Here is a 24,801-nt window from a genome sequence, read left to right on the forward strand (position 1 = left end):
CGGACCAGGGCTTGAACCCGTGTCCCCTGCATTGGCAGGCGGATTCTTAACCACTGCGCCACCAGGGAAGCCCAGAAAACTATTTATTCTTAATAATAAGTTTGCACTGAAGTGTAGGAGAAGATGAGACAGTATTTGGAAAGGTAACAAGGTAATTTTCCTTTAGGAGTAAAGTATTTGTACCCTCAAGGGAAGGAGCCCACATACAGTGGTAAAGCTGTATGTGGTGTTCACCATGCTGTCTCCTCTTTAGGTAGCCTTTTCATGGATGTACTTTAAGTACCCTTTGAGTAAATTCATTTGGTAAGATAATATTAAATAGTATTGTGCAGAAGATTAAAATAGGGTGATATCATTGTGATGAGGAGACTGTTTTAGGTTAGGTGATCTTCTCTGAGGTTAACATTGAATGCTAAGAAGCCATTTGAATGATAGGGGTAGAGCATTCCAGGCAGGAGACAGAGTTTCCAGTCTCTGGAAGGTCAAATGGAAATAGTAGGATAGTATACCATTAATCTAATAAAATTCTCTTGCTTCTTGCATCAACCAGGGTGAAGAGGAACAGAAGTCTTTGTCCCCTGACTTTGGAAATCTTGTTTAACCTTCAAACTGGCGATGTCAAGGGTTCCAAGTCCTCCACCTCCGGCAGAAATGTCGAGTGGCCCAGTAGCTGAGAGCTGGTGTTACACACAGGTGGGTGCTTCTTGGGAGGATTTTGGGGGACGAAAGGAATCAGATTTCTTTTCTACGTTGGCTTTCCTGCTTTCTGTGGGTCAAACCTGCCAAATAGTTAGATAAAGTACTTGTCAGCTTTCCATGCCTTGGTTTTCCATGAGGAATCTGAATGCCCTAGGCATTCATGGGAGGTTGAAAGAGGGGAATCTTTGAAACTGGATCTGCTGCCTACATCCACCTTGATGGAAGTGTATTCCTCTGTTGGGCAACTTAGGGGGAAACCAGGTTTGAGATTGCAACCCCAGGCAGTGGTATCAACATCTAAATCATCAAACAGCTGCTCTGAGCAGAGGTTCATTTTAGGTGTGGCTTAATCACCTGCTTTCCCAACCTTGTCCATGTTTTTCTCACTTTCCATCCAGTGTTTCTCAGAAGCTGAGAAAAGTTATGAAAGCAGTTGGTCACTGTGAGATTTCTTAAAAAGTAGATGAGAGACAGAAAAGGCTGAGCCTCCATGCTGGCCAAACAGTGCTGTCTTCCCATGGGATTATGCAGAGGGAGGTAGAGGGAAAATTATCTGATCTCCAGCCTGTTTTTCAGGTTACCCACTTCCTATTTAATTGCTTCCTGGTTTTCTATCAACAGATCAAAGTAGTGAAATTCTCCTACATGTGGACCATCAATAACTTTAGCTTTTGCCGGGAGGAAATGGGTGAAGTCATTAAAAGTTCAACCTTTTCATCAGGAGCCAATGATAAGCTGAAATGGTGAGGAGGAATACATTTAGCTATAAAAATTTTTCTATAAGTTGCCTGTTTTGCTTGGCTTCACGGGAGACTTGACTAGAGTGGAAGATCCTTGATGGCAGGGACTTTGTTTTGTTCTTAATGTATTCCCTGGTGTCTGATACATAACAGATGCTCACTGTATAATTTGTTGAATTAATTCAATGAGTATATCAGGGGATCAGCAAACTCAAATGGCTGTAGGGTAATGTAAATGAGTAAAGAGAGCCAGTGTTGTAAATAATATCCATACGTGGTATGAGTGTTGACCACTTGGCAAACTAGTGAATGTCCTTCTAAAAGAAGTGGTGGCTGCTCAGCTCCAGCTCACTAGAGGCATGTGTGGATGAGGGCTGACCATTGCCAGAGTTTCTGATTTTTCAAGAAAAGCACGAGATCTAGATTTTAATGTAATATCTCTTGACTTTTAGATTGCCTGTTTTTAAACAATAAAGGAGATTTATTTACTTATGTACCTGGAATGCCCATGGTGTAGGATGTCTTTGAAGGTAGTTTGATCCAGCAGACAGCCCAATGGTTAGATTAAGGACCCCATCGCTCTCTGCTCTGCCCTGCTCTCCACACTGTTTGACATCTCAAGCTTAGCTTCCCTTGTGGTTGAAGGGTGACTGGCAGTAGCAATGGGCATCACCCGCTACCATCCAACCAATTCTTTGAACTTCTTCTGAACTGTGTGGCCAAGAATGCACTGATTGGTGTAGATCTAGGTTCCCTCAGTTGATCCCTGTGGCAAGGGGAATAGGATCTGGGAGTGGGGGTCAGTCCTATCCAAGCCATGTGTTTTCTCGAGGAGGAGCAGGCGGTTACGGATACATCCATGTGCTCTCTACAAAGACCAGAACACATATCTGTGAACCACCATTTTTGACCTCTGATATCCCACTGAAAAGTTTTAACAACTCTCCTTTCGTTTAGTACTTTTTGGCCATGTACATAAGCAGTGTACTGCTAGGTGCTGAGAGAAGGCTTATTCTTAGGCATTGTATTTAAATCCGCATCTTTAGCACAATTGTGTAGTGATGTATGTGGCATATGCACTTCCTGGAGAAGCACTGAATTGGGCCACCTGTTTGAGAGAGGTGCCATAACACTGGCAAGGCCTAAGGATACATATGGCCTGTGTATTGTATGTGGTAGAAGCGGTGTTTGAACCACATGCAGTTCAGCTAATGACATTTACAACTTAACTGAGTTGAACCTATTCTGTTTGAATTTTGTTTTGATCCGTTGGTAACATATTGGCATCTCTAACTCTATTTAGAAGTCTGGCTTGGAACTCTACCCTGTGTAATGGGAGTTTACTTTTGTCTGTGCTTCCTCCATACTGCCTCCTTTATTTTAATCTTAGAATATCATTGCCAGATTGATAAAATATCTATAAAAGATTATTTACTACTCACATATTTCTCTAGAATTCTTTTTCTCTCCCAAGGTGATATTGAAAGGCTCACTGACTTTTTTTTCCTGGTTTCACTGCAGTCCCAACAAAATAAGGGGCTGCTTTTCCTAAGATTGAGGATTAGAATAGATTGAGTCTAGGCTGAATTTTAAAATATTTTAGGGGGAAAAAGACTGATTTGGGAGATTATGAGGAAAGAGGAAGAGATGCAGGGGATGTGTTGTCAGATTCTAGGATGCCCCTTTATTGTTTACTTTTTAAAAGGTGCCTGAGGTTGCTCTAGAAAAGTGATTTCCAAGTAGTCATTTACTGAATCAGAATCTCCTGCTATGGGGCCTGGGGTTTTTTTGTCTGTTTTGTTTTTTTAACATCTCCCTCTCGATTCGAATGTTCTAGTTTCCTCCTGTCCTTTCATGAGCCTACAAACACGGATGCTTTCGACATTTTTTTTTTCTGTTTTGGGTAGGTGTTTGCGGGTAAACCCAAAAGGGCTAGATGAAGAGAGCAAAGATTACCTGTCACTTTACCTGTTACTGGTCAGCTGTCCAAAGAGTGAAGTTCGAGCAAAATTCAAATTCTCCATCCTGAATGCCAAGGGAGAAGAAACCAAAGCTATGGGTAAATGTTATCTTTGTTCGACTCTTTATTTTCACATCTGGCAACGTTATATATTGACAAATTGTGGATTTGATACGGTTTTTTGAGTAATCCTAAATATAACTTTTTTTTTTTTTCACTCCAGAGAGTCAACGGGCATATAGGTTTGTGCAAGGCAAAGACTGGGGATTCAAAAAATTCATCCGTAGAGATTTTCTCTTGGATGAGGCCAATGGGCTTCTCCCTGATGACAAGCTTACCCTCTTCTGTGAGGTGAGTCCTTTTACCCTGCTGTGAGAGTAGCAATTCCCAGACCTGATGGGTATCAGTAGACATAATTGTATTGTATCAAGGATGGTGAGTGAGAAAAATCCCCAAGTGGAGTGGTGCTGCACAAATGTGATTTATGTGACTGACTGAAAAGCTGTGCCGTGATTTCAAGGTTGTTGGGCATCTCAGCTTTCCACTTGTTACTGTTCTTAAAAACAAAGGTTGTGCACTATCTTGGTATGTGTGATTTTTTAGCTGCTTGGGTCAGAATTCTGGCTTTTTCCCTGTGGATTTTTTCAGAAAGCATTTGGAAGGACTGTTAACTTTAAGCTGAGGAGAATGACCAGCAACTAGATATGTAAATATATTTGTTCCTTGAGCTTTCTGGCTCCTCCTTGAGTATGAAGTCCACGTGTGTTTGATAGAGCACTTTCCTTTTCTGCTTTTCGAACTAGATGACTCTTATCAGTTGTTGAGTGTCTCCAGTTTGTCTTGCTGGTAATTGTGAAATAGGAAGGTGAGAACCATTTTTTCTAGAGTGAAGGTTATATAAAGCTCTCTAACTCATAGTTAGCTAAGAGAGTTACCTGTAGTCAGTTGGGAGAGTCCTTCTCTCCCCAACGACCTAAAGAGCCTTTTTCAGGTTTATAGGAGAAGACTTGAAGTAAAATTCCCAAACTGAGAGTGAGTTGAAAAATGGTTTCTTTAATGAGTATATACTAATTGGTCATTTCATGCTGTTATCAATACATTTATAGATACTCATAAGCTCACAGTGTAAGAAATGAATAAAACCTCCAGTCAGCTGGGATGTTGGCATTCCCTGTACATCGTATGGTCAAGGAGCTGCTTCCTGAGCAACATCACTTTATGAAAAGGACCACTGTGCTTTCATGGGGAAGGTGCAGGCAAGTTCCCCAGCTAGCAGTGCGCTCTGTCAAATAATAGGCTCACAGCATATCACCGCCTGCACGGTAGGAAAGGTGTCCCTTAGGAATCTTGCCCCTTTGTAGACGAGGCCTGGCCAGCAGTAGCCAGCTTCTTTTCCAAGTCACAGCTCATTGAATATTTCCATGGAATAGTTGCTGGTGATTAGGAAATTTGGGAGCTGTAGTTTATTAAAATATCACACTGAATACATAAAATATAGTTTGCATAATAGCTGCCTTTTCTCCTTTTTAATTGCTAAGTAAAAGAAGGAAATACTAGAGTGATGGCATCTGTAAAAATACCTAAAATTTTGCAGTTGTTTTTTGTCTGATGGACTTGGAATTTGAATTCTACATAAATCCAAGTAGTTATAGATCATACTCAGTTGCCCAAGTGGAGAAATGAGAACAATTAGGTGGTTTTATGTGATGTTGGATGTTACATAAACAAACCATCAATTTAATATTCACCCACCTTAGAGATCCTATATTTCAGAAAAAAATTAAAATAGTGGAAAATTCTAATTTCTGTTGGAAACGAAAGCCAATTTTTGAACTGCTCTCTGAAGGAAGAGAAATCGCCTCTAAATAACGCATCTGGTGCTTTAGGCAACACCAAAACCTTTATTGTAGCATTTTCAAGTCCACAGTGGGTCCAGCCTTTTCTCACATGCTTCCCCTCTATACCATCACCAGATCCATTCCATCTGCTCCAGCCCTTGTATTGACATTCTTGATTTGGAAACCAGTTGGCCTGCCCTCACTTGGCAATCTCTCATCCTGTAGTTAAGTCCGAGGTGCACTCTCTCTTTGCTTCCCCATATGAAATTCTCTTAGGAGAAATCCTGTGGTTAAGTTTAGAAATGCCTTACTGACTTAGAAGGGAAGTGAGATGACACTTTGGAAATGAGGAGATGTTGAACAGGGAAACGTCTGTTGGATTCTGCTGATGCCATCGGTTTCTTACCATCAGACCAGGTGTGCCATCTGTTCCTCTCACACTTCTCTGTTGGCCACAGGTGCTGAGTGTTGCTTCTTGTTCTTGGGCTCGTGCCTAGTGAGACTCGTTTCTGTTCCAAGGCTCTCTGTGGACTTAGTAGCATTCAGCATTGCAAGACAGTTGCGTGGGGGGTGTGTTTTGAATGTGTGGGTTTTAAAAATGTCTGCAACTCATCTGAGTGCTTAGTGCATTTCAGAGCTGGGTCATCCTTTGGTGCAAATTCTGTCCCTTTGACCTTCGCTACCTCTATCAATAGAATATTTATAAACAAATTTATTTTGTTCATATTTATATTTTATTTATTATTGGTTTAGTTAGTATTTTCTTATAATTTAGAGGCCTTTATGAAGTTGATGTCCACATACAAATTTAGGTTATGAGTACTCCACTGTTCCATTCCTTACTCAGTCTTTGGCCCAGGCACTTCTGTCCTGTCCTGATGTAAGTAATAAGTACAGTTGTTTTGTGGATATTTTTGGTCTGTTCCCAGAGGCCACAAGAGGGAATCCGAAGGTGAAAGACTGAGAATCACGCATTTGTGTGTTTGGGCTGTATTTCAGTGGTAAAACTATTAATGAAACTCTGAAAAATGCCGACTGGGTAGTCTTGTTTGTAATGTGCCACACTGGGTTCACTTTTGATTCTCAGTGATCTTTCTGTCTGACTGTTAGGAAGTACGGCAATTCTTCCAAGTTGATATTGCTTAGTTAACGCATTCCCTTAATTGTCTCTTATCACAATCCTTGGAGCTAGGTTAGTTCTTTTCTCTTCATTTCATGTTACTGGGGAGAGAAGCAGTGCCTAAGGAGGTCAGGTAATTTTTCCTAACATTGTGCAGCAAATTAGTGTCAGGGCTATGTCAGCTCTCCATTTTCCATCTCTAGTCTGCTGTGCTACACTAAGTGAAACTGAATGCCATTTACCCAAGGAAACGTGGGCTCTACCAAGTTTTTTTTTGATAATGAAAGAGAGAATCATGAAAGCTTTATACTTTTAATTTTCTCTGTAATAATTTGGACAACAGAAAATCTACTTGAAATGTTTCAGCTTCTATTGATCTTCTTTCCATTTATTTATATTGAAAACAAGTAGCTGTTAGCAGTAAATATACATGTATTCCACCGTCAGTGTATATGCCTCTGACAGGTAGAAGATTCCAGTGCCTCTTTGTAATGTTGCAATTAAAGTTGAAATATTAAATACCATATGAAATATGAAATACCAAATATGAAATATCTCGAAACTAGTTAACTCTTAAAACATCTTTCCTTATCAAACATAGAATATCCGTTCAAAGCCTGGGAATATGTATTTTTGCCAAATTTTAAATATGTGGGTCTATTAATTTTTCTTTTTATCATTTTTTAAATGAATTATTTGGATACATTAGTTGAACTTATGAAAATGCTAATAATATTTGATCTTGACCTACAAAAATGGTGATTAAATATGTATTATCATTATAGGTTATAAACATGATAATGTAGTAAACTTACCACCCAACCCAGCAACATCACCAATAACTTAGAACTGACCTATATATGCTTCTCCCCTGTCCCTTAGACCTGTTGTCTCCCTACTCAGATGATGATAATAAATAGCGCTTTTGAATTGTTTATCATTCCCTTGTTTATTATTTGCATGCCTGAACAATCTATTGTTTAGGTTCGCTTGTTTTTGAGCTTTATGAAAATAGTGTCAGGATGTATGTAGTCATCTAGGACTTGCTGTTTTCATATTATGTTTCTAAAATTTATTTATATTGTGAATATAACCATAATTCTTGATTTTTAGTGCTGTACAGTAGTTTGTTGTGTATTCACATGACAGTTGATTGGTTTGTTTATTCATTCTCTTGCTGATGGACACTTATTTATTTACTTTTAATATTTATTTATTTGGCTGCTTTGGGTCTTAGTTGCGGTGCGCAGGCTTCTCTAGTTGTGGCACGCGGGCTCAGTAGTTGCAGCACATGGGCTCTCTAGTTGTAGCGCGTGGGCTCCAGAGCATGCAGGATCAGTAGTTGCGGCGCGCGGGCTTAGTTGCCCCGTGGCGTGCGGGCTTAGTTGCCCCGTGGCGTGCGGGATCTTAGCTGCCTGACCAGGGATCGAACCCACGTCCCTTGCATTGGAAGGCGGATTCTTAACCACTGGACCACCGAGGAAGTCCCCTGATGGACATTTATAGATTGTTGTTAGTCTTTTGATTAGAAATAGTGCTGCTGCTATAAACAATCTATATGCTGTCTGTTTATTTTTTCTTGATTGTTTTAATTATACGGAAATTAAAAATATATTTCCAGTGGTTTTACCTTGACATTCTATGTTTAGACAAAGTATACAAGAAATGGAACAATCTTTTATGAAGTTTTATGTCTTTTATGAAATTTTCTTTTTTAAGAAAAGGAATTGACTTTAAAAGTGAGGCCCTTTTACAACTTGAAATTTAGAGGGTTATAGAGCCTTCCTGAGACATTTTCATGCAGTCATTTCTAAGACATAAATGTCACAGTCACGTCATCTTCACAGCTGCAATTCTGAATGAGTCTCCGTAGTCAACTTTATAGGCATTAAAAAAAAATCTTTAGTTTTTCTCAAAATGGTATCATTTTAGCATCATCATTTGCAGAGGGAAACAATCCCTTTCTAAGTTAAAAGTTTGGGCTCTGAAGACTCATTTGTGTATGCCATTTAAAATTTATTTTTAATTAAGCGTATTTAATGTTGGTAAGAGGTGCCAGACATTCAGAGCTCTGGAGACTCCAGGCATCCATATATCTGCAGAACAAGTCTGGCTCAGACAGTAAAGGTACTTTCTCCTTCCTGCTGTGTTCCTGTCTGTGTCTGAAGAGAGGAATTGCCCCAGTGAGAGGAGTCACAGTCTTTGGGCCGCACTCATTACCAAGAGCACATGTAACGAGCACAGAGTCCACTGGTAACCATAGTTTGAAAATCAGCTTGGCTCTTGCCAGTTCATTTTACCCAGTCTAGTAAATTGCCATCAAGTGTTAATGACTTTGGGCTCCTGTCAGCCTGGTTTAATTCAAGCTTAGGAACCCAGTGCCAAAAGCATTCTCCATTCCCTTCATTGGCCATCCCAAGAGATTCCTGCCTTTCCCTATGAGGAAGTTGGATTTAATTGGTCTTTTCCTTGGTGTTTTGTTTGTTTGTTTTTAAATCAGCAGTATTTTGAAACTAAAACTGGAAGTAGGCTACTTCTACTTTTGGTGTTAATATTATATCAAAGAAGTAAGGGTGTTAATATGAGAAAGTTGCTGAACCAAATTAGAGATCTTACATGGGACGATCTCTGTGGGGTGGTTTGTGTTGGGTCCTGGGCTATTAAAATAATGTTATACTCTGGCTCTGATAAATGTGCTACTAATGCTAAGCACATTCATAGCTTGGTTGCTTCATTGCTCAAGACCGTAACAGCTAGTTTTAAACAAATGAATAAACTTCTTGACCTGATAGTAAATATCTCACTCCTACACAGAAGGGACTACAGGTCATTTGGATGGGGCATTAACTTTGCCTCTGGGTTTATGACTGCATTTAAGGAAGGGATGACTTGCATCTTGAAGGTTAAAAGAAATTTGGGTCATTTAGGATGTTCCTCAGCAGTCTTTCTCATCTAACTCATAGGAATAGCAAGAGTGGGGAGCTGATTCTCAAGGTTTGTGAATCCTGCTTTCATTTTACCATTTCTAACCTAATGTGATATAGGAGAGGAAGCATAGCCAGGGTTGTCAGGCAGAAGACTGATCTGTTGGGTCTCATCTTCAGTTTGGTAATTTACATTTATTTTATAATGTTATATGGTTTATAAATCCTTGTATTTTGTATCCTGACAAACTTACGTGAGTTTCATTGATCCATCTACAAGTTACCAGGGTTTTTCTCTAGACTGAACAGTTAATTCAACTGGTTAAACCATGCTGCTGCTGAAGCCAAGTGGCAAGTTGGATTCGTCTATAACCTCGTTGTCGTCATTCTGTTCCAAAGCTGTAAGTGCATGCCCAGCTGGAGCCAGTCATCTTGTATGTCACTGTCACCAATGACTGAGTAAGGGTATAAATGGTGTGGGATACCCACCCAGTTATCGCTACGCAAGATCTTCCAGGCCCAGTCCTGTTCATTAAACTAACATTTGTGAGGAAATGCCAATTATTTACCAGGCCCTATGGAAGCTGCATTTTATTTTTATGTTCCAGAACTAACTGAAAAAAGTGAAGTGCTTTTAGGCTTATTAGATTCTTTTCTCTGGAGAGTTTAGTTTAAATGGCAGTTTCTATAGAGTTCTTTGCATTTAACCTTTTGCTTAAGGCAGAATAAGGTAAATACTTGAGGTTTAACATTTGTTTCTGTCAGTTTTTTCCCTCTGGGGGTTTTGCCCAGGTCTTCAGGGCAGGGAAGGAGGAGCTTATTAGAAGTTTGGAAGAGAAGGAGATTTGTGGGGCTCTCTCCTTATTGTCCTGAGATGGTGTAGAATAAGTATGATCATGATAGTTTGGAAATTACTTGATCCAGAGGTTAAAGACTTCATTTGTGAAGGTGGTTTCAAGAGAACATGCCTAACATCAGTTTCTAAATGTACTATAACAACAAGGTAAAAGTCATCTCTCCTCCTGCTGGGAAGAAAATTCCTGGTAACAAAAGCTTTGGACTGTGTTTTCTTATCTTTCACAGGTGAGTGTGGTGCAAGATTCTGTCAACATTTCTGGCCAGAACACCATGAATATGGTGAAGGTTCCTGAGTGCCGGTTGGCGGATGAGTTAGGAGGACTGTGGGAGAATTCCCGGTTCACAGACTGTTGTTTGTGTGTTGCTGGCCAGGAATTCCAGGCTCACAAAGCTATCTTAGCAGGTTAGTATTTATTCATGGGGAGCTTTAGTTGTGATTAAACAAGGAAAAACAGTAGGCTGCATAATCACCTTTTGAATAGCTTCAGCTTTTTGAACTAGTACAAAAAAACTGCAGCTAAATATATTTTTATATTGTGGTGACATTAGTTGTCAAAACCAAAAGGGCTACTCTCCATAACTCTCTGTAGTGGACTTAGGCCACCATTTTCAAGGAATGGATGATGATGTGTATTGGATGCCTTTGCACCTGGAGGTTAGATGTCAAAACACTGGTTAAGAGCAGGTATCAGCCCCTAGACAGGGACTTAGGATGTAACGGAGAGGATTCTGGACTCGGGACTGAACCACCACATAGCCAAGTCCCCAGCCCTGGAGGTCTTAGCCCTCTCTTCCATACAGACATACTAGAAGAATGAGAATGTTGCCAGTGACGTGGAAGATCAGGTCTTGTTCTAGTAATAGGCCCTTAGTCTTTAAGACCAGAAAGACTGACACACAGCAGGAACTGTTAAGGCAGTCTGATGGCCTTACCTCACAGGGAAGCATAGCTTTCAGCCACAAACTTGTATTCAGGCCAAAAGATGTAAGAGGAAATCACATGAACCTTCAGGCAACAGATTTCTTACCAAGACCCTCAGCCCTGTCATTCTAAAGTACACACCTGGCAAAACCTCTGTCTGGCTCAGTCTAACCATCTTCCTGTTCCCTCTCTCAACTCAGTGTTACTGAGACTTGCTAAAGGAAGTCATTAACTCTTGTGTTCGTGCCTCTGCTCAGCTAGGCGCTCGGCACTGCCGAGACCTCTTTCTACAGATGCATAGTCAGCTCCTTTTCTTTTTTCTCAATAGACACTTCAAACCTTTACCACTCTCCTTTAATCTCCACCTCCTAAAAGATGACCTTGCTGCTGCTTCCAAGAGAAAATCAAGGCCCTTCTCCCTCGGCTCTTGCCTCTCACCTGCATTTTCTCTGCATTCTCAGTGGAGGAGGTGTTCTTCGTGTCCAAAGCAGACTACTTTCTACTGTTGTTCTGTTTCATGCTGCCTTCTCAGAAGCCTGACTCTGCCAGTTAGACCCTTGTTATCCGGTATCTTTGCCATCTCTTTCTCCTATTGCCTGTTTACGCTCAGCCTGTAAACACGCTCAAGCTTCTCCCTCTAGTTATTCTCTCTTTATTTTCCAGAGCTAAGTTTCTTGAGTTAACATATTCATTCTCTCTATTCTTTCCTCCCACTTATCCTCAGTTTGCCTCCATGCCACAAAAGCGGTTTTCCAAAGTTACATGACCTGCTAGTTCCTAAGTTTGAGGGACTCTTTAGTTTATATATTATTTGACTCCTTTCTTCTGGTTTCTCTGGCTGGCTGTCTGGCTACTTCTAATGTGTGGCCTCCCTCTTCTTCACCCATCCCTTTAAACATTGTTATTCCCTAAGGGTCTGCCTTAGTTCTCTTTTCACTCTACTTAGTCCCCCTAGATTATTTTATTTATTCTCATAACATCAGCTTCTCTCTATCCACTGATCCCTGTAGGCATATTGCTGCTTTGGACCCTTCCCTCTTTATTAAAAGCACCAGCCCTTTAGTCTTCAGCTTCTGTAATGTATTTATAGAGTACCTTACAGTCTATAGCTTTTCAGAGATAAGAACAATGAGAACTGATATTCTTTTGGAATAGATTAAAATATCGAGGTTCAGAGGGTTACGTGATTTGCCCAAGATTATATGGTTAGAAAATGGCAAATCTAAAATTAGTCCTTTCTGACATAAATTAGGTCAAAGTTCCAGGTGCCTGTTAGCTGAAACTCCTTCTATATATTCCATCTGTTCCTCCTCTCTTAGGTAGAGGTTGGTAGTCTCAACTTTCACCAAAACCCCTGATTTATTGGACATGATAAATTTGAGTTCTTAGCCATTTTATTACTTTCACGGTTGAAATTAAGTTTACTTATTTTTCATGGTGTTCATTAGACTAGAATGGGCATGGCTTAGAACACTGTTTCTGAATCTTTTTTCATTATTCCCACCCCTAAGGAAAAAATTAAGAGACATTAAGTACTAAGGAATAAGATTTTGTCTAGTTGGGTTAAGATCTGAAGGGCCACAAGTGATTGTGATACCTAAGATTGTTTTCACCTCTTTGGGGCGTTATCATCTCTGTTGATAATGCATGGCTTGGAGGAACGGACAGCCTGCCATAAATAAGCCTACACTTCATCTAGCTAACGGATGCCATTGAGCCCTGTTCTTGACCTCCTTGCTGTGTGGTCCCTGGAAGCGGAGGAAGGTAGGTATCATTGTTCCAGGCAAAAATGCAGGTATTAGGACACCCTGCTTAGACCATGAAGGACCTTCCATTTGAACCCCAAGATCTACTCAGAGGATATCATTGTCATCTAACATAGATAGGTAATTTGAGTCATCTCCTTGAAATATGAATGGTTGGAATGGAGCCAACAAATTATTTTGAAAGAAGTGATTTCTTTTTTCCCTATGTATTATATAATAATTATTCACTTATTATATAATATAAAAAGAAAGTAATTTTATAATTCTGGCATAATTTGATATAAAAGACCATTTCTGTAGTAGTGGGACAGGAAAGAAAATGATCTCTTCTTCTGGAGTTCCCTGGTGGTCCAGTGGTTAGGACTCGGCGTTTTCACTGCCATTGGCCCAGGTTCAATCCCTGGTCGGGGAACTAAGATCCCACAAACCACGTGGTGCGGCCAAAAAAGAAAAAAAAGAAAATGATCTCTATGATCTCTTCTTCATAACAGAAGAACCAAGAGATTTTGGTGTGATAACCATATCTGTCTCTGTTTTCCTTTCACTTTATAGCTCGTTCTCCAGTTTTTAGTGCCATGTTTGAACATGAAATGGAGGAAAGCAAAAAGGTATGTTAACAGGATACAGATAACGTCTTTTTAGCTAGGTGGCTAGAATCAGATCATTTCCCAATTTGGCAGCAGATTTATTTTCCTGTTTTTTTTGTCTTATTATGTTATTAAAATGGAGTACAGTTCCCTGAACAGACAATTTCTGAGAGCAGAGAGAGGTAGTCTGGAAGCATTCTAGGTAAAGCAGAATCACTATTCCAGGCAGGTCATCCAAATAGTCTTGGGTGAGGGTATTAGACATGTGTTTCTACTGAGGAAAAGAAAGGTGAAAAATCAAAGATATAGTTGTCTTACTATTGTATTTAAGAAAACAAAGGTTGTACATATGATGGGAGAAAAGGCTATTACAATCAAATAGGGCAAAGAGAACTTTTCCATTCGTGTTAGATTTAAAATGATACAAGCTCCTCTCTTCATCAGAGGTTAAAATCATGAAAATTGTTTAGAGATTTTGTTCTGTTGGAATGTTTCTCATTTTTAGTTTCTTTGGCATAGAATCGGGTTGAAATCAATGATGTGGAGCCTGAAGTTTTTAAGGAAATGATGTGCTTCATTTACACGGGGAAGGCTCCGAACCTCGACAAAATGGCTGATGATTTGCTGGCAGCTGCTGACAAGGTGAGATAAGAACAGGAAAATAATAACAAGACTAGGAGTTTTGGTGACATCATGAGTTTCATGACTGGGCGTTTATGTTGCTTTGTGGGCAGGATGAACATATATCTTAGTTTTGTTTTTTTTAATATTTATTTATTTATTTGGTTGCACCAGTCTTAGTTGCAGTAGGCGGGCTCCTTAGTTGCAGCACGTGGGCTTCTTAGTTGCGGCAGGCGGGCTCCTTAGTTGCAGCATGCGAGCTCTTAGTTGCGGCATGCGAACTCATAGTTGCAGCGTGCGTGTGGGATCTAGTTCCCTGACCAGGGATTGAACCCAGGCCCCCTGCATTGGGAGTGCAAAGTCTTATCCACTGGGCCACCAGGGAAGTTCCACATATATCTTAGTTTGGCCAGAACAGTCTTGGTTTACACTTACGTTCCAACACAGTTACTGATAGCACCCTTTTTATTTTCAAAAGTATCCTGCTTTGAAGGGTAAATTATATGGTCATCCTAACTATGGAAAAGAAGGATAAGTTGATGTTTACCTCTCTTCTCTTGCCAATCTCAAATTTAACCACAGTGATTTTGAAGATTCAGATAATACTAACATTTGGATTTATAATTTATAATTTGGCTTTGTAATTTACAAAAATGTTCTTGAGTTCATTAACTTTTATTTAAACTCTGTCAGTAAGAGAATAACTTTTACCTAGTATCCTGCTTATTAGCATTTTCAGCTTTTACCTTGGAAGTTATTGAAATATACCATATTCAGAATTGTAAGATGATGAATAGATCTTTGGGAAAAAAGAGATACTACTACAATAAATGTATGCTTTGATTATAAGACACATTTTAATTTGAGAAATGTTAAAGTGTGAAAATAAAAATGTAGATCTTAGCCTTAAGGAAATACGGTTATTACCTAAAACAACAGGCTGGTGATTCCCAAAATAGGGTTGAGGGGGAAAGGTTAATGAAACACCAAGTCAAATTGGGGTTTTTTGTGTTGCTCTTTTATAGCAGGACCTTTCTCAGAACCTTTAGTATGTCAGTGTGTACTGTTAGTTTTCTAAAAGAGAATGTATTACATAGACAAATTTCTCCAATTTAGTTAACCCTGGAGTTACTTTTCTCAAGGATCACCTCTGGGGATTAGTGTTCCCCAAAACACACTTTGGGAAACTGACTTTCATTGTGTAGATAGACCAGAGAGAGCAGTGACCTGTTCCTCCAAGGCCCTGTGGTCTGAGGAAATGTGACTGGGGGGTGGGGGCGGGTGTGTGTGTAAAAGGATTGCTATTTATCCTGTGGAATCTTCTCTTACATTGGGGGGCAGTTGAGGCAAGGGTGTTAAAGAGCTTAAACCCGGCCAGCAGTAGACCCCATGAGAAAGATGGTTCTCTGCTGGAGGTGCCTCCTTTTCCTGCCGTGATGCTGCAGCACCCACCTGAGGGGCACAGCTGGCTCTGGCCTGAGAGCACTAGAGCCTTCTCAGGATTCACTCACGGGAGTAATCTCCTTCCTTCTCCCTTAGCACCCCTGAGGAGAGTGTGTTTACAGTGGAGGTTTTTTCTTTATTGATCATCTTTTTGGAGTGTTTGTAGAGGATGAGGCATGTAAACCCAATCAGTGCTACCCGTGAAAAGGATTGAATAATAGCTGTATCTTTCTTATCACCTTTCAAGACTTTATTAAGTACAATTAAGCAATGTGAACATCCTATACCCTTCCAGTCTAGCTCAGTTCTGACCAGAGGAAACTTGCTTTCAGTGGAAACGGAAAGAAAATATTTGCTGTGAGTTCTGGGGAAGTAGAATACACAGCCCAAATGGCTGCTTTTTTATAAACATGAGTTTATAATGATTCTGCCTCATCCGCCCTCTGATTTTTTTTTTCTTCTTATTTTTTTTGGCCTCACCACGCGGCTTGTGGGATTTTAGTTCCCCAAGCAGGGATCGAACCCAGGCCCTCGGCAGTGAGAGCACAGAGTCCTGACCACTGGACTGCCAGGGAATTCCCCGTCCTCTGATTTTCAATGAAGCAGTCACTTGTACTTATACATACCAGGCATTTATCCCCCTCATCTTCTAGCTCCCATAAGGATGAGTAGCATCACAAGGTCCAATTTTTAGACAGAAATACTAAAACTCAGAGTTGTACATTCTCAGAGCCAGGGTTAGACATCTGTGTCCCTGGGTTTTCATTCCTGCTCCTCAGCCAGAGAGCCTACTGGGAACCTATTGTAAGTACAGAGAGCAGGCGGTCAGCCTGAACTGACATTCTAAGGTTGGTGTTTTTCAGTACAATGTGGTAGTTAAAGCAGTTGAACCACAGCAGTGCTCTAAATTTATGAATGAGAAGTAACTGAAGGGTGTGTTTTTCAAATTCCATTCAGAATTTCCCATTAGACAGTCCTTGCTCTAAGCTTATTTGAAAACATTTTTACCTTTACACCTCCTTGTGAGCTTCAGGAAAACAGAATAAGAAAATTTTTATGGAAGGATCTAAACATCTAAAATTTACCCAAGAGGCTGAAACAGCTTCTTCTGAGTTTTTCCAGTCTCCTGGGGACATGTGTAATTAGACCAAAAACAAAACAAAACATATAACCCAGGCCTAGGAGACAAAATTTCAATCTCTGCCATTAGGCAGGTTTTTCAGAAGCATAATTAAGAAAAAAAACTTTGTCCCCAAGGGATGAAAATGGCTACTTTTGTCTAATTATGCAGTAGGGATCAGAGCTATTCACAGTAAAAGTCCTTTTAAAAGAATTTTATTGAGAAAGGATAAGGTGAATATTCTGTGCAGCACTGTGTGAAGACTGAACATTTACTTAACCTTTTTCAGTCTTTTAAAATGAAAACGGCAGCCTAATTTCTTTCTTGTGTAGTGTCATTCCTGTTTTCCATGGAAACTGTTTTCTAGTTACTCAAATGTAAGAAATTAAAGCTGCACCCAAAACCAATAAAACTCTCTTTTTGCTGCAGGAGATCACAGTGCCAGCAGATATGCCTCCTCACCCAGAATTCATAACAATAAAATTGTCTTGGTTTGATCATCATGATTCAGCCTGAAGAAGTATTATTGTGTCATTGAGTTCTCAGGCCCTCAAGATGGGACCTATACGGAGACTGTGGATATTCTCAGAGCAAACCATTCTCCTATGAACTGATTAATGACATTTTATTTTGGACCTTCTTTTATCCCTTCCTCCCCCTTTTCCCTGAAGTTCCTTAGTAAGTTCATAATATATTTGAGAGCAAGTAGTACAGTTGCATCAAAACAAATCAAGTAGATCAGATGTGCCCAATATTAACCTAGGCCTTCATTTCCAAAACATTTATTTATACCCTTTACTTGGAAAATAGGAAGTTTTTAGGCTGAAACTGGATCCAGGGTCTCTGTTGCTTTGTTCTTCTACCTTAAGAATCTTAACCTCAACCCCAATAAGATAGGACTCCATTTATCCTTTTCTGTTGAAAAGGAGGCCTTTGGTTGACCCTCATTCAGGAATAATGAGTGGTAGAGATGCTGGTGAAAGTCACCACAGGGCTCCTTTTCACAGCCTGATGGGACAGTTGGAATATCCTGCTGGGCTGGTGACAATGCTTAAGTAGAAAGGACTGTGCTGCACCCTAGTCTGGCTCTAAATAAAAGGATTGCAGAAACTTAAATGTAATGTCCCTGTTGACTTGAAGCAGAGAAATGCCTCATTGTAAGGGTAGGTGTTGATGGTTTAAGAGACACTTTAATGGTAGTCGGTGTAGGGGAAAACTTGAAGATATGGGTCTATTCCATAATTGCCATTTTTCTAATAGACTTTAGAACTTGAATGGCAGCTATGCAAGTTATCTTGGCTGTTTATTTCGGCCTTCGGAGTATGGTTATGTTTTATAATTGCAGTAGCAGCATTTTCATGGTCTGTGCGGTTTTGTTAAGGTATACAGTTACGTGATGGTACAGCTGAAGAAAACAACTTCAGTAGCAGTCAGCCCAGAGCCATTCCTGCTCTGACGACAGCCACGCTTGTGTTTTACAGTATGCCTTGGAGCGTTTAAAGGTCATGTGTGAGGATGCCCTCTGCAGTAACCTCTCCGTGGAGAACGCCGCAGAAATTCTCATCCTGGCTGACCTCCACAGCGCAGATCAGTTGAAAACTCAGGCAGTGGATTTCATCAACTAGTGAGTTGTCATCTTCAAAGTTCCTTCAGGGTAGTTGGGTTAGTTAACGAATGAGAAAGGAAGACTTTGAATTGGTGAGTGAAACAGGTGAGTAGCTTCATTAAGCTTTTTAGTAGTAGGTAGAGAGTGTCCATCTTTTCCTTCAGCTTGACAGTGTGAAAAATGGTTTTGCTTTCATCAGTATAATCTGATTGGTGAGTGAAGTGTATTACTACCTTGCAGGATCAGAATTGATGAAAATGACAACTTGCTGGTCTGAAAAAGCTGTGTCCCCTAAAGCGATAGTATCTTTACTTCACACTCACCGGCTTAAAAAAAGACATGCAGATCTCTGGGAGAGCAGAAGTGGATTTTTATGAGTTAGTAAGAGTGTCCAATGGTCGACTGCAGAATGGGGAAAAGAGAAGGCATAATCAGGAGACAAGGTCATAAAATAACTGTTTTGAGAAAGAAGAGTAAATTCCAGTAGATCTGTTCCTTCATCCTAAATGACCATATTACTTTCTGAAATAATTCTCAGTGGGACATGTTATACTCTTTTGCCTGATGGGGAGCAAAAGTTGGAAAAAACCCCAGGAAGAGAAGCAGGTCTACTAATAAAGCCCTCAAAACAGCAGTTCTGGGGGGTGAGAGGTCTAAGAGGTTGCAGGGTAGGTGAGTAAACATTATTTAACACAGAAAATGCCCTGAAAACAGGAAATGATGTCCTCTAAGTCTGTAAGATTGTTTCGAAGCAAAGTGTTCCTTGTCCTGAGTGCTCACTCTGTGCTGGACACTTGCTTGGTGCTTTTTAGATGTTAACCATTCAGTGAAGTGTGAGTATTAGCCCCTCTTTTTCGATTATCAGTTAGGCCCCAGGCTATGACCTGCTTTGTGGTTATGGGACTAGTAAATGGCAAAGCCAGATGGGAACTCAGAGCTGTCGGACCCAGAGAACTCTTGCTCTTTCCCTTTGTCAGCATCACCAATGAATATGAGGAGCATTGATGATGTAGAGAAGAGCCTGAGGAACACTTCATCTTTTGTAATTGAGAACATAGTGTCTCAGAGTCCTAGTTTTCAGAGTTACAACAGTCGTAACCTGGTCACCTGTCTGCACATTGTCTAACAAGCAAATTCTCATGCATATTAAGGGTTCTGTCTGAGTACGTCTTGCATTGACACCCATAACAGCAAACCCTGGGAAATTCGGCTGTCTAGGTGGCTGTTTAATTCATCCTTCATTCACCCCTCTGGTAACCCATCTCTCACATTTCTCCTAGTCATGCTTCGGATGTCTTGGAGACCTCCGGGTGGAAGTCAATGGTGGTGTCACATCCCCACTTGGTGGCTGAGGCGTACCGCTCTCTGGCTTCAGCACAGTGCCCGTTTCTGGGACCCCCACGCAAGCGCCTGAAGCAGTCCTAAGATCCTGTTGTAAGACTCCGTTTATTTTCCAGAAGCAGCAGCCACTGTTGCTGCCACAAACCACCAGGTAGACAGCGCAATCTGTGGAGCTTTTACTCCGTTGTGGGGGGAAAAGACTGCATCGTGGCCCCGGACTTTTAAAACAGCACTAAATAAACTTGGGGGAAATGGGGGTGGGGGGAGGGAAGGGCCCGGGACTCGGGGCTGTTCAACCTAATGAAAACCCTGTTGCTGCGTCACTGTGTTCTCTTTGGCCTGGCCGAGTTTGATACTGTGGGGATTCAGTTTAGGCGCTAGCCCTGAGGACATCCCAGCGGTGGTACTTGGGAGAAACCTGTCTGCATCTGACTGAGCAGAACAGATCGTCAGGTGCCTGGAGCAAAAAGAAAATTAAAAAAGGACATTTAGTTTTAAGAGAAGGGAAAAGGAAAGAAGAAAGGATTTTTGCAGAATTTCTCAAAAATCAGTTTTGGGATTCCAGTAGTATTTATGTTGAGAGAAGTTTTAGTCCATCCAGCTGTGCTAAAACTTGGGTATTTGTGAGAACTCACCACCACCATGCAAGTATCAGAAGAGCTCTCTTGTTGTTAGCACTTATTGTTTGCAAGAACACAATACGTCCCGTTACCCTTTTATGAAAAACAACAAGCAGAGGTGGAAGGGGAAGGAGATGATTTGGTCTAGAAGATGAGTATTCTGATGTGGTAGCTTTTGGAAAAAAATCTTTATTGGTGTTGAAAACTGGAAAAAATAATTCATCCAGAATTCATACTGTCTTGACAAAAACTATGGTTCTCTGTTTTTAGATATTGTGGAAAATGTTTTTTGGCATTTTTCTCTGATTTTATTTCTTCTCCCCTGTTCCTTTTTCTAAAAAACAAACACACACAAAACAAAAACAGAGCAAAAAGAAAAGGAAATTTTATTATTAATGCTGTGTGGAAAAACTCCCAGCCCAGATTGCTCAGCTGTTCATACCTGACTTGCCACCTGCATAGGAGCCAGTCCTGTTCCTTCCAATTCGCCCCTCTTCCTACAGGGGAGAACTTCCAAATGTTAATTTTTTTCTTTTTGAAAATATAAATAATTACTATTTTGTACTGTGTGGTATCTCTGGTCTTTTGTTTCACTCACCTGGCTTGTCTTTTGGGTCTGAGTTCCTTAAGGGATTTTGAAGGCCTAGTTTGATTCTCTAGCTTGCAGAGATTATGCTCAAAAAGTCTAAGCAGTAGGAATTCATTGCGTCTCCCTAATCTCAAGTTCCCTTTGTGAGCTGCCAGCACCTGCCAGTCCCCTGTCCTTCTTATCTCACAGGCCACATCCTACCGAGGGATCAGGCTCCTTCTGCCAAGGCGAGTAACGGAAGTGGGCTTTCCTGCACCCTACAGGTTTTAAGACCGAATTCCCAATCTCCCTTCTCCTTAAGTAAATACAAAAATATCAAGGGGACATGACTGTGGAGACTTAATAAAGGGAAATTCTTATCTCTGACTGGTTCTGTCACTGACTGGATGTGTTTGCAGAAAAGTTAATGTCCAGATTCCCGGTGAGCTTACAGGAATGCTCTGGGGCTCCTCCTCTGCCGTTCCTGCAGCAGTGTTGGACAGGGCAGTGGGATACACTGGAGAACCATTGGCCATTGGGCCAAGGAGTGTATTATTTGACCTATTATCAGTATAATCAAAGGCAGGATTTGCTCATTAGAAACCACTCCTTTGCGCTTCTCGGTTTCCTCCTAAGTGTCACCTATGTGAGCACGTGCCCAGTTCTCCATGTCCTGGCTGCTGTCCTGTGCCTCCTGAGTCCTCACTTTCCAGATCAGCACGTGGATCTGGGGACCAGGGCGCACCAGGGGTCTCCTGTACCCACGGTGTCTCTCAGGTAACTGCACTGGCTCAGCACTGCTCACGTTTCAGCAAAGCTTCCTGTACGATATCTCATTGGAACTTCCCAACAACTCGATGGGTTGGGTAGGATAAATGAGAGATAGATAGCATCTTCCCATTTTATAGGTGAGAAAAATTGAACCCCGAGGGACATGCCTAAGGTTACACAACTTGAGCGAGAGTTCTTCTAATGTGATACCCTGAAAAGATTATGTAAGCAACTGGAGGAAGTTCCATTTCTGAAATGTTTAGGTATGCAATCTGAGGTAAAGCTTTCTTTCTGTGGGAATAGCAAGAGCAAAAGCTCTGGAAAGGTGCCTCAGCTGGCCTGTTTGTCAGAGGATCCAGGAGGACAAACCAGGCTTCAGATTTGCCCTTCCTCGTTCACAGAAAGCTGTGGATTGGGGGCTGGTAGGTTCAGGGAACATGTCCTCAGAAGGGTAGCAGTTCTGGCACCAAGCTTCTGGCAAGATGAAAGTCTCTTCTGGGATTTCCCAAAATTTACGGGATTTCCACTGTGGGCTTTACCGTTGGGTACAAAGCAGTTAGGATTTCGGGTACAGGTGAAGCTGTTTGATGCTTCTCCTGTCATTATTATATTCTTTCTGGACGTGTTTGTTTCTGTTTAAATGATAGAGTTGAAGCCATCTGGTTATGACAACATCAGAGCCCCAGCATACTGTTCATAAACCTCCCACTGCCACCACCCCCTCCCAGAGCTCCCCCACATCTGAAATTTAATTCAAGTTAGCTCCACAGTCTGGGGCATGTGCTGTCACTGCAGAGATGTCCGTGCCAGTGGAACAGTTGGAGATTTCAATTCCACAAGGATATGGCTTATTTATCAAAACAATATTTCAGGCAAGTAGTTTCACAGAACCTTTGGAGTTGCAGTTTCGGGTCCAAATACTGTATCTGGCATCATTCCCCAACTTCCCTCCTTCCTTATTGTCAGCCCCCCTCTATCTGGCCATTCACGGAAAATTTTTCTTGTTCCTTATGTAGAGATTAAACCTGTGTTATTAGGCATTTCAAACACCTTTATGAGGTTTAACAATTCAGGTAAGAGATGCCTCTCTTTTCTTTATCACTGGTAAGTCTGCTGGCCTTTTAGGTCTTTAAGAGGTTCCTCTTTTTTTTTTTTTTTTTTAATTCCAGCCAGAGACATCAAGATTCTTTCTTTGGCCAAAAGATCCCTGGCTTGACCACCACTCTGCGCATTCATTTATAATTCTGGCTTAAACCTATTGTACGTTCTCCATATTGCGTGAGCCTGTGCAGATGAAAGGAAACAGCCTGTATGTTTATGAGCAAAACAACAGACGGGAGGAGTTGAGCTGTACTTTGAAACTGACTGTTGCTTTGTTCTGGCTCTTCAGCTCCTATAAAAGAACAGCAACTAAATCCCCCCAACATGACTATATTGGATCCTTTGGTTTATCTTTGTCAAAGACAAATTCTTGGCTGGAGCCCAACCTTATTTTCCACAACTAATTATCTTTTTAATCAGCCCGGGCCTGTGTGTTTCCTTTATCTCATGACTTTTCCCTGAACCGTGCCCTATATCATTTAGATTCATTTCTAATGGCTTGCTGACTAATTCAGCATTCAGGTGAGTATTGTCGGACTGCTCTTTATGTATGTGTATGCACAAGGTAGATGTGTTTGCCCCCTTTTAATTTCAGAAGTGACCTCGCCACGTTGGGGCCTTTGACCCAATAGGTGGACACCTCCTGGAGACAGTAAGCAAGGAAGCAAATGTAGGATGATCAGTATTTGGGATAATGAGCTGGGAGAACCAGAAGCTTTGACCTCCAGATGAGAGCGGAAACTTGAATGTTGTTGACTGATGGGATCTTTATGTGGCTAAGCTATTATAATGCAAGATATCATTCCCCCTCTGTAAATCCTGTAATGCTGGAGTGGAAAGTGGCATCTGGAATACTGTTTGGTTCTGATTCCTGCAGCTCTAGGAAAAGAGAATTTTAGACTTGAGGGAATTCAGTACAAGCAACAGAAATGACTAAGGAGTTGACGGGGATCAACTTCAGGGGAAAAACATTATGAAGATAAAATATGCATTACTCAAGTATGGGAATGTTGCACCAGGACCTGTAGCTTACAGATCTCACAGGAGTTCTGTACGCTTGCCGGCTTGTGTTGTGCAGCTCCCATTCATCCCAAGGTGATAACCATAACATCCTCGAGGTCACTCAACCTGGCTCTGAGCCAAGAAGCAGCAGAAGGCAAAGGAATAGCTTTGGGCCTTAGGCCCTCAGACCATAAAGAAAGTGAAAATCTAAGCATTTGCCTAAGTGGACACCCCTGCTCGTAATGCTCAGTTGAAACGGGGTGAGCGTCAGCCCCCTCAGGACCCTGAAAGGTGAGCTTTTGACAAACTGCAGGGAAAAAAGGGGCCCCCACATAATTCATCTTCTTTTCATGTCTGAGAAAACACATCCCTAGAAGTGAGATGACTGCTCAAGGTCACAGAGATGAAAACTCAGGCCACTGACGGAGCAAACAGTGCCTGAGCACCTAGAAAGTGGCAAATACTGTGCCAGGCTAGGTTTGAGGTGAGGGGTAGGATTTTCCCTCCACTAATCCAGTCTAATGGAGGAGACGGGAGTGGCCCACAGAAACAAAGCCGGGAGGTCATAGCACTGAGGACTGAAAAGCTATCGAATTTAGCAGTAAGGAGGTCAGCGGTTACCTTAGAGCAGTTTCTGTCAAATGGTGGAGGTAGAAGCCAAGACTGATGAGAAGGTAAGCAAACATGGCTTGCGTATAAGCCACTCTTTCCAGAAGTTTGGCAGGGAGAGAGGAAGGGAACCTCTCCCACCCACTCTTAAGAACTTAACGTCTCAATTTAATCAACACATTTATGTTTGTTTAGAAGTAATGGTATACAGGTTGTTCCCTAAAATTACAGACACTTCAGTGACTGATGTTTGCAATGAAAGTCACGTCTGTAGAATAATTATAGCTTCAAATTGAGAAAACAATCACCGTCAACCCTTACACAGTTTTGAGAATGATTTCCTCAAGACAGACACATGTTTCTATACTTCTTTAACCTATCCATCTTCCAAGTAAAAGTTGGCTTCACATTTATTATAGACCCTTACAATGTTTTCCTGGGCAGTGGTTTTGTTCAGTGGCGTGCTACTTAAAGGTATAACATTTAGTTCCCCAAAATGTCAGCCCTGATTGGTAGCATTTGCCAGTTTCCATGGTGTAAATACCCCCACTATGGCCATTTCAAACCTTGAGGTGACATTCCTGG

At 41.2% G+C, this 24,801-nt stretch overlaps 1 protein-coding gene across 5 annotated transcripts in view; it reads left to right on the plus strand.

Annotated features, from left to right (window-relative positions):
• The window catches only part of SPOP (speckle type BTB/POZ protein), a 67,103-nt gene extending 46,374 nt beyond the window's left edge, over positions 1–20,729 (plus strand). For all 5 annotated transcript variants that reach the window (XM_082373182.1, XM_082373180.1, XM_082373178.1 and 2 more), the window contains 9 exons: positions 551–693; positions 1,321–1,442; positions 3,347–3,498; positions 3,623–3,750; positions 10,365–10,542; positions 13,380–13,435; positions 13,934–14,056; positions 18,080–18,222; positions 19,485–20,729. In XM_082373182.1, the coding sequence (XP_082229308.1) occupies positions 616–693; positions 1,321–1,442; positions 3,347–3,498; positions 3,623–3,750; positions 10,365–10,542; positions 13,380–13,435; positions 13,934–14,056; positions 18,080–18,222; positions 19,485–19,629 (1,125 nt within the window). In that variant the 5' untranslated portion in view covers positions 551–615 and the 3' untranslated portion in view covers positions 19,630–20,729. The remainder of the gene's footprint in view (positions 1–550; positions 694–1,320; positions 1,443–3,346; positions 3,499–3,622; positions 3,751–10,364; positions 10,543–13,379; positions 13,436–13,933; positions 14,057–18,079; positions 18,223–19,484) is intronic.
• The last annotated feature ends 4,072 nt before the right edge of the window (positions 20,730–24,801 follow it).

Source organism: Balaenoptera borealis, assembly GCF_965194805.1.
Source record: "Balaenoptera borealis genome assembly, chromosome: 20".
NCBI lineage: Eukaryota > Metazoa > Chordata > Mammalia > Artiodactyla > Balaenopteridae > Balaenoptera > Balaenoptera borealis.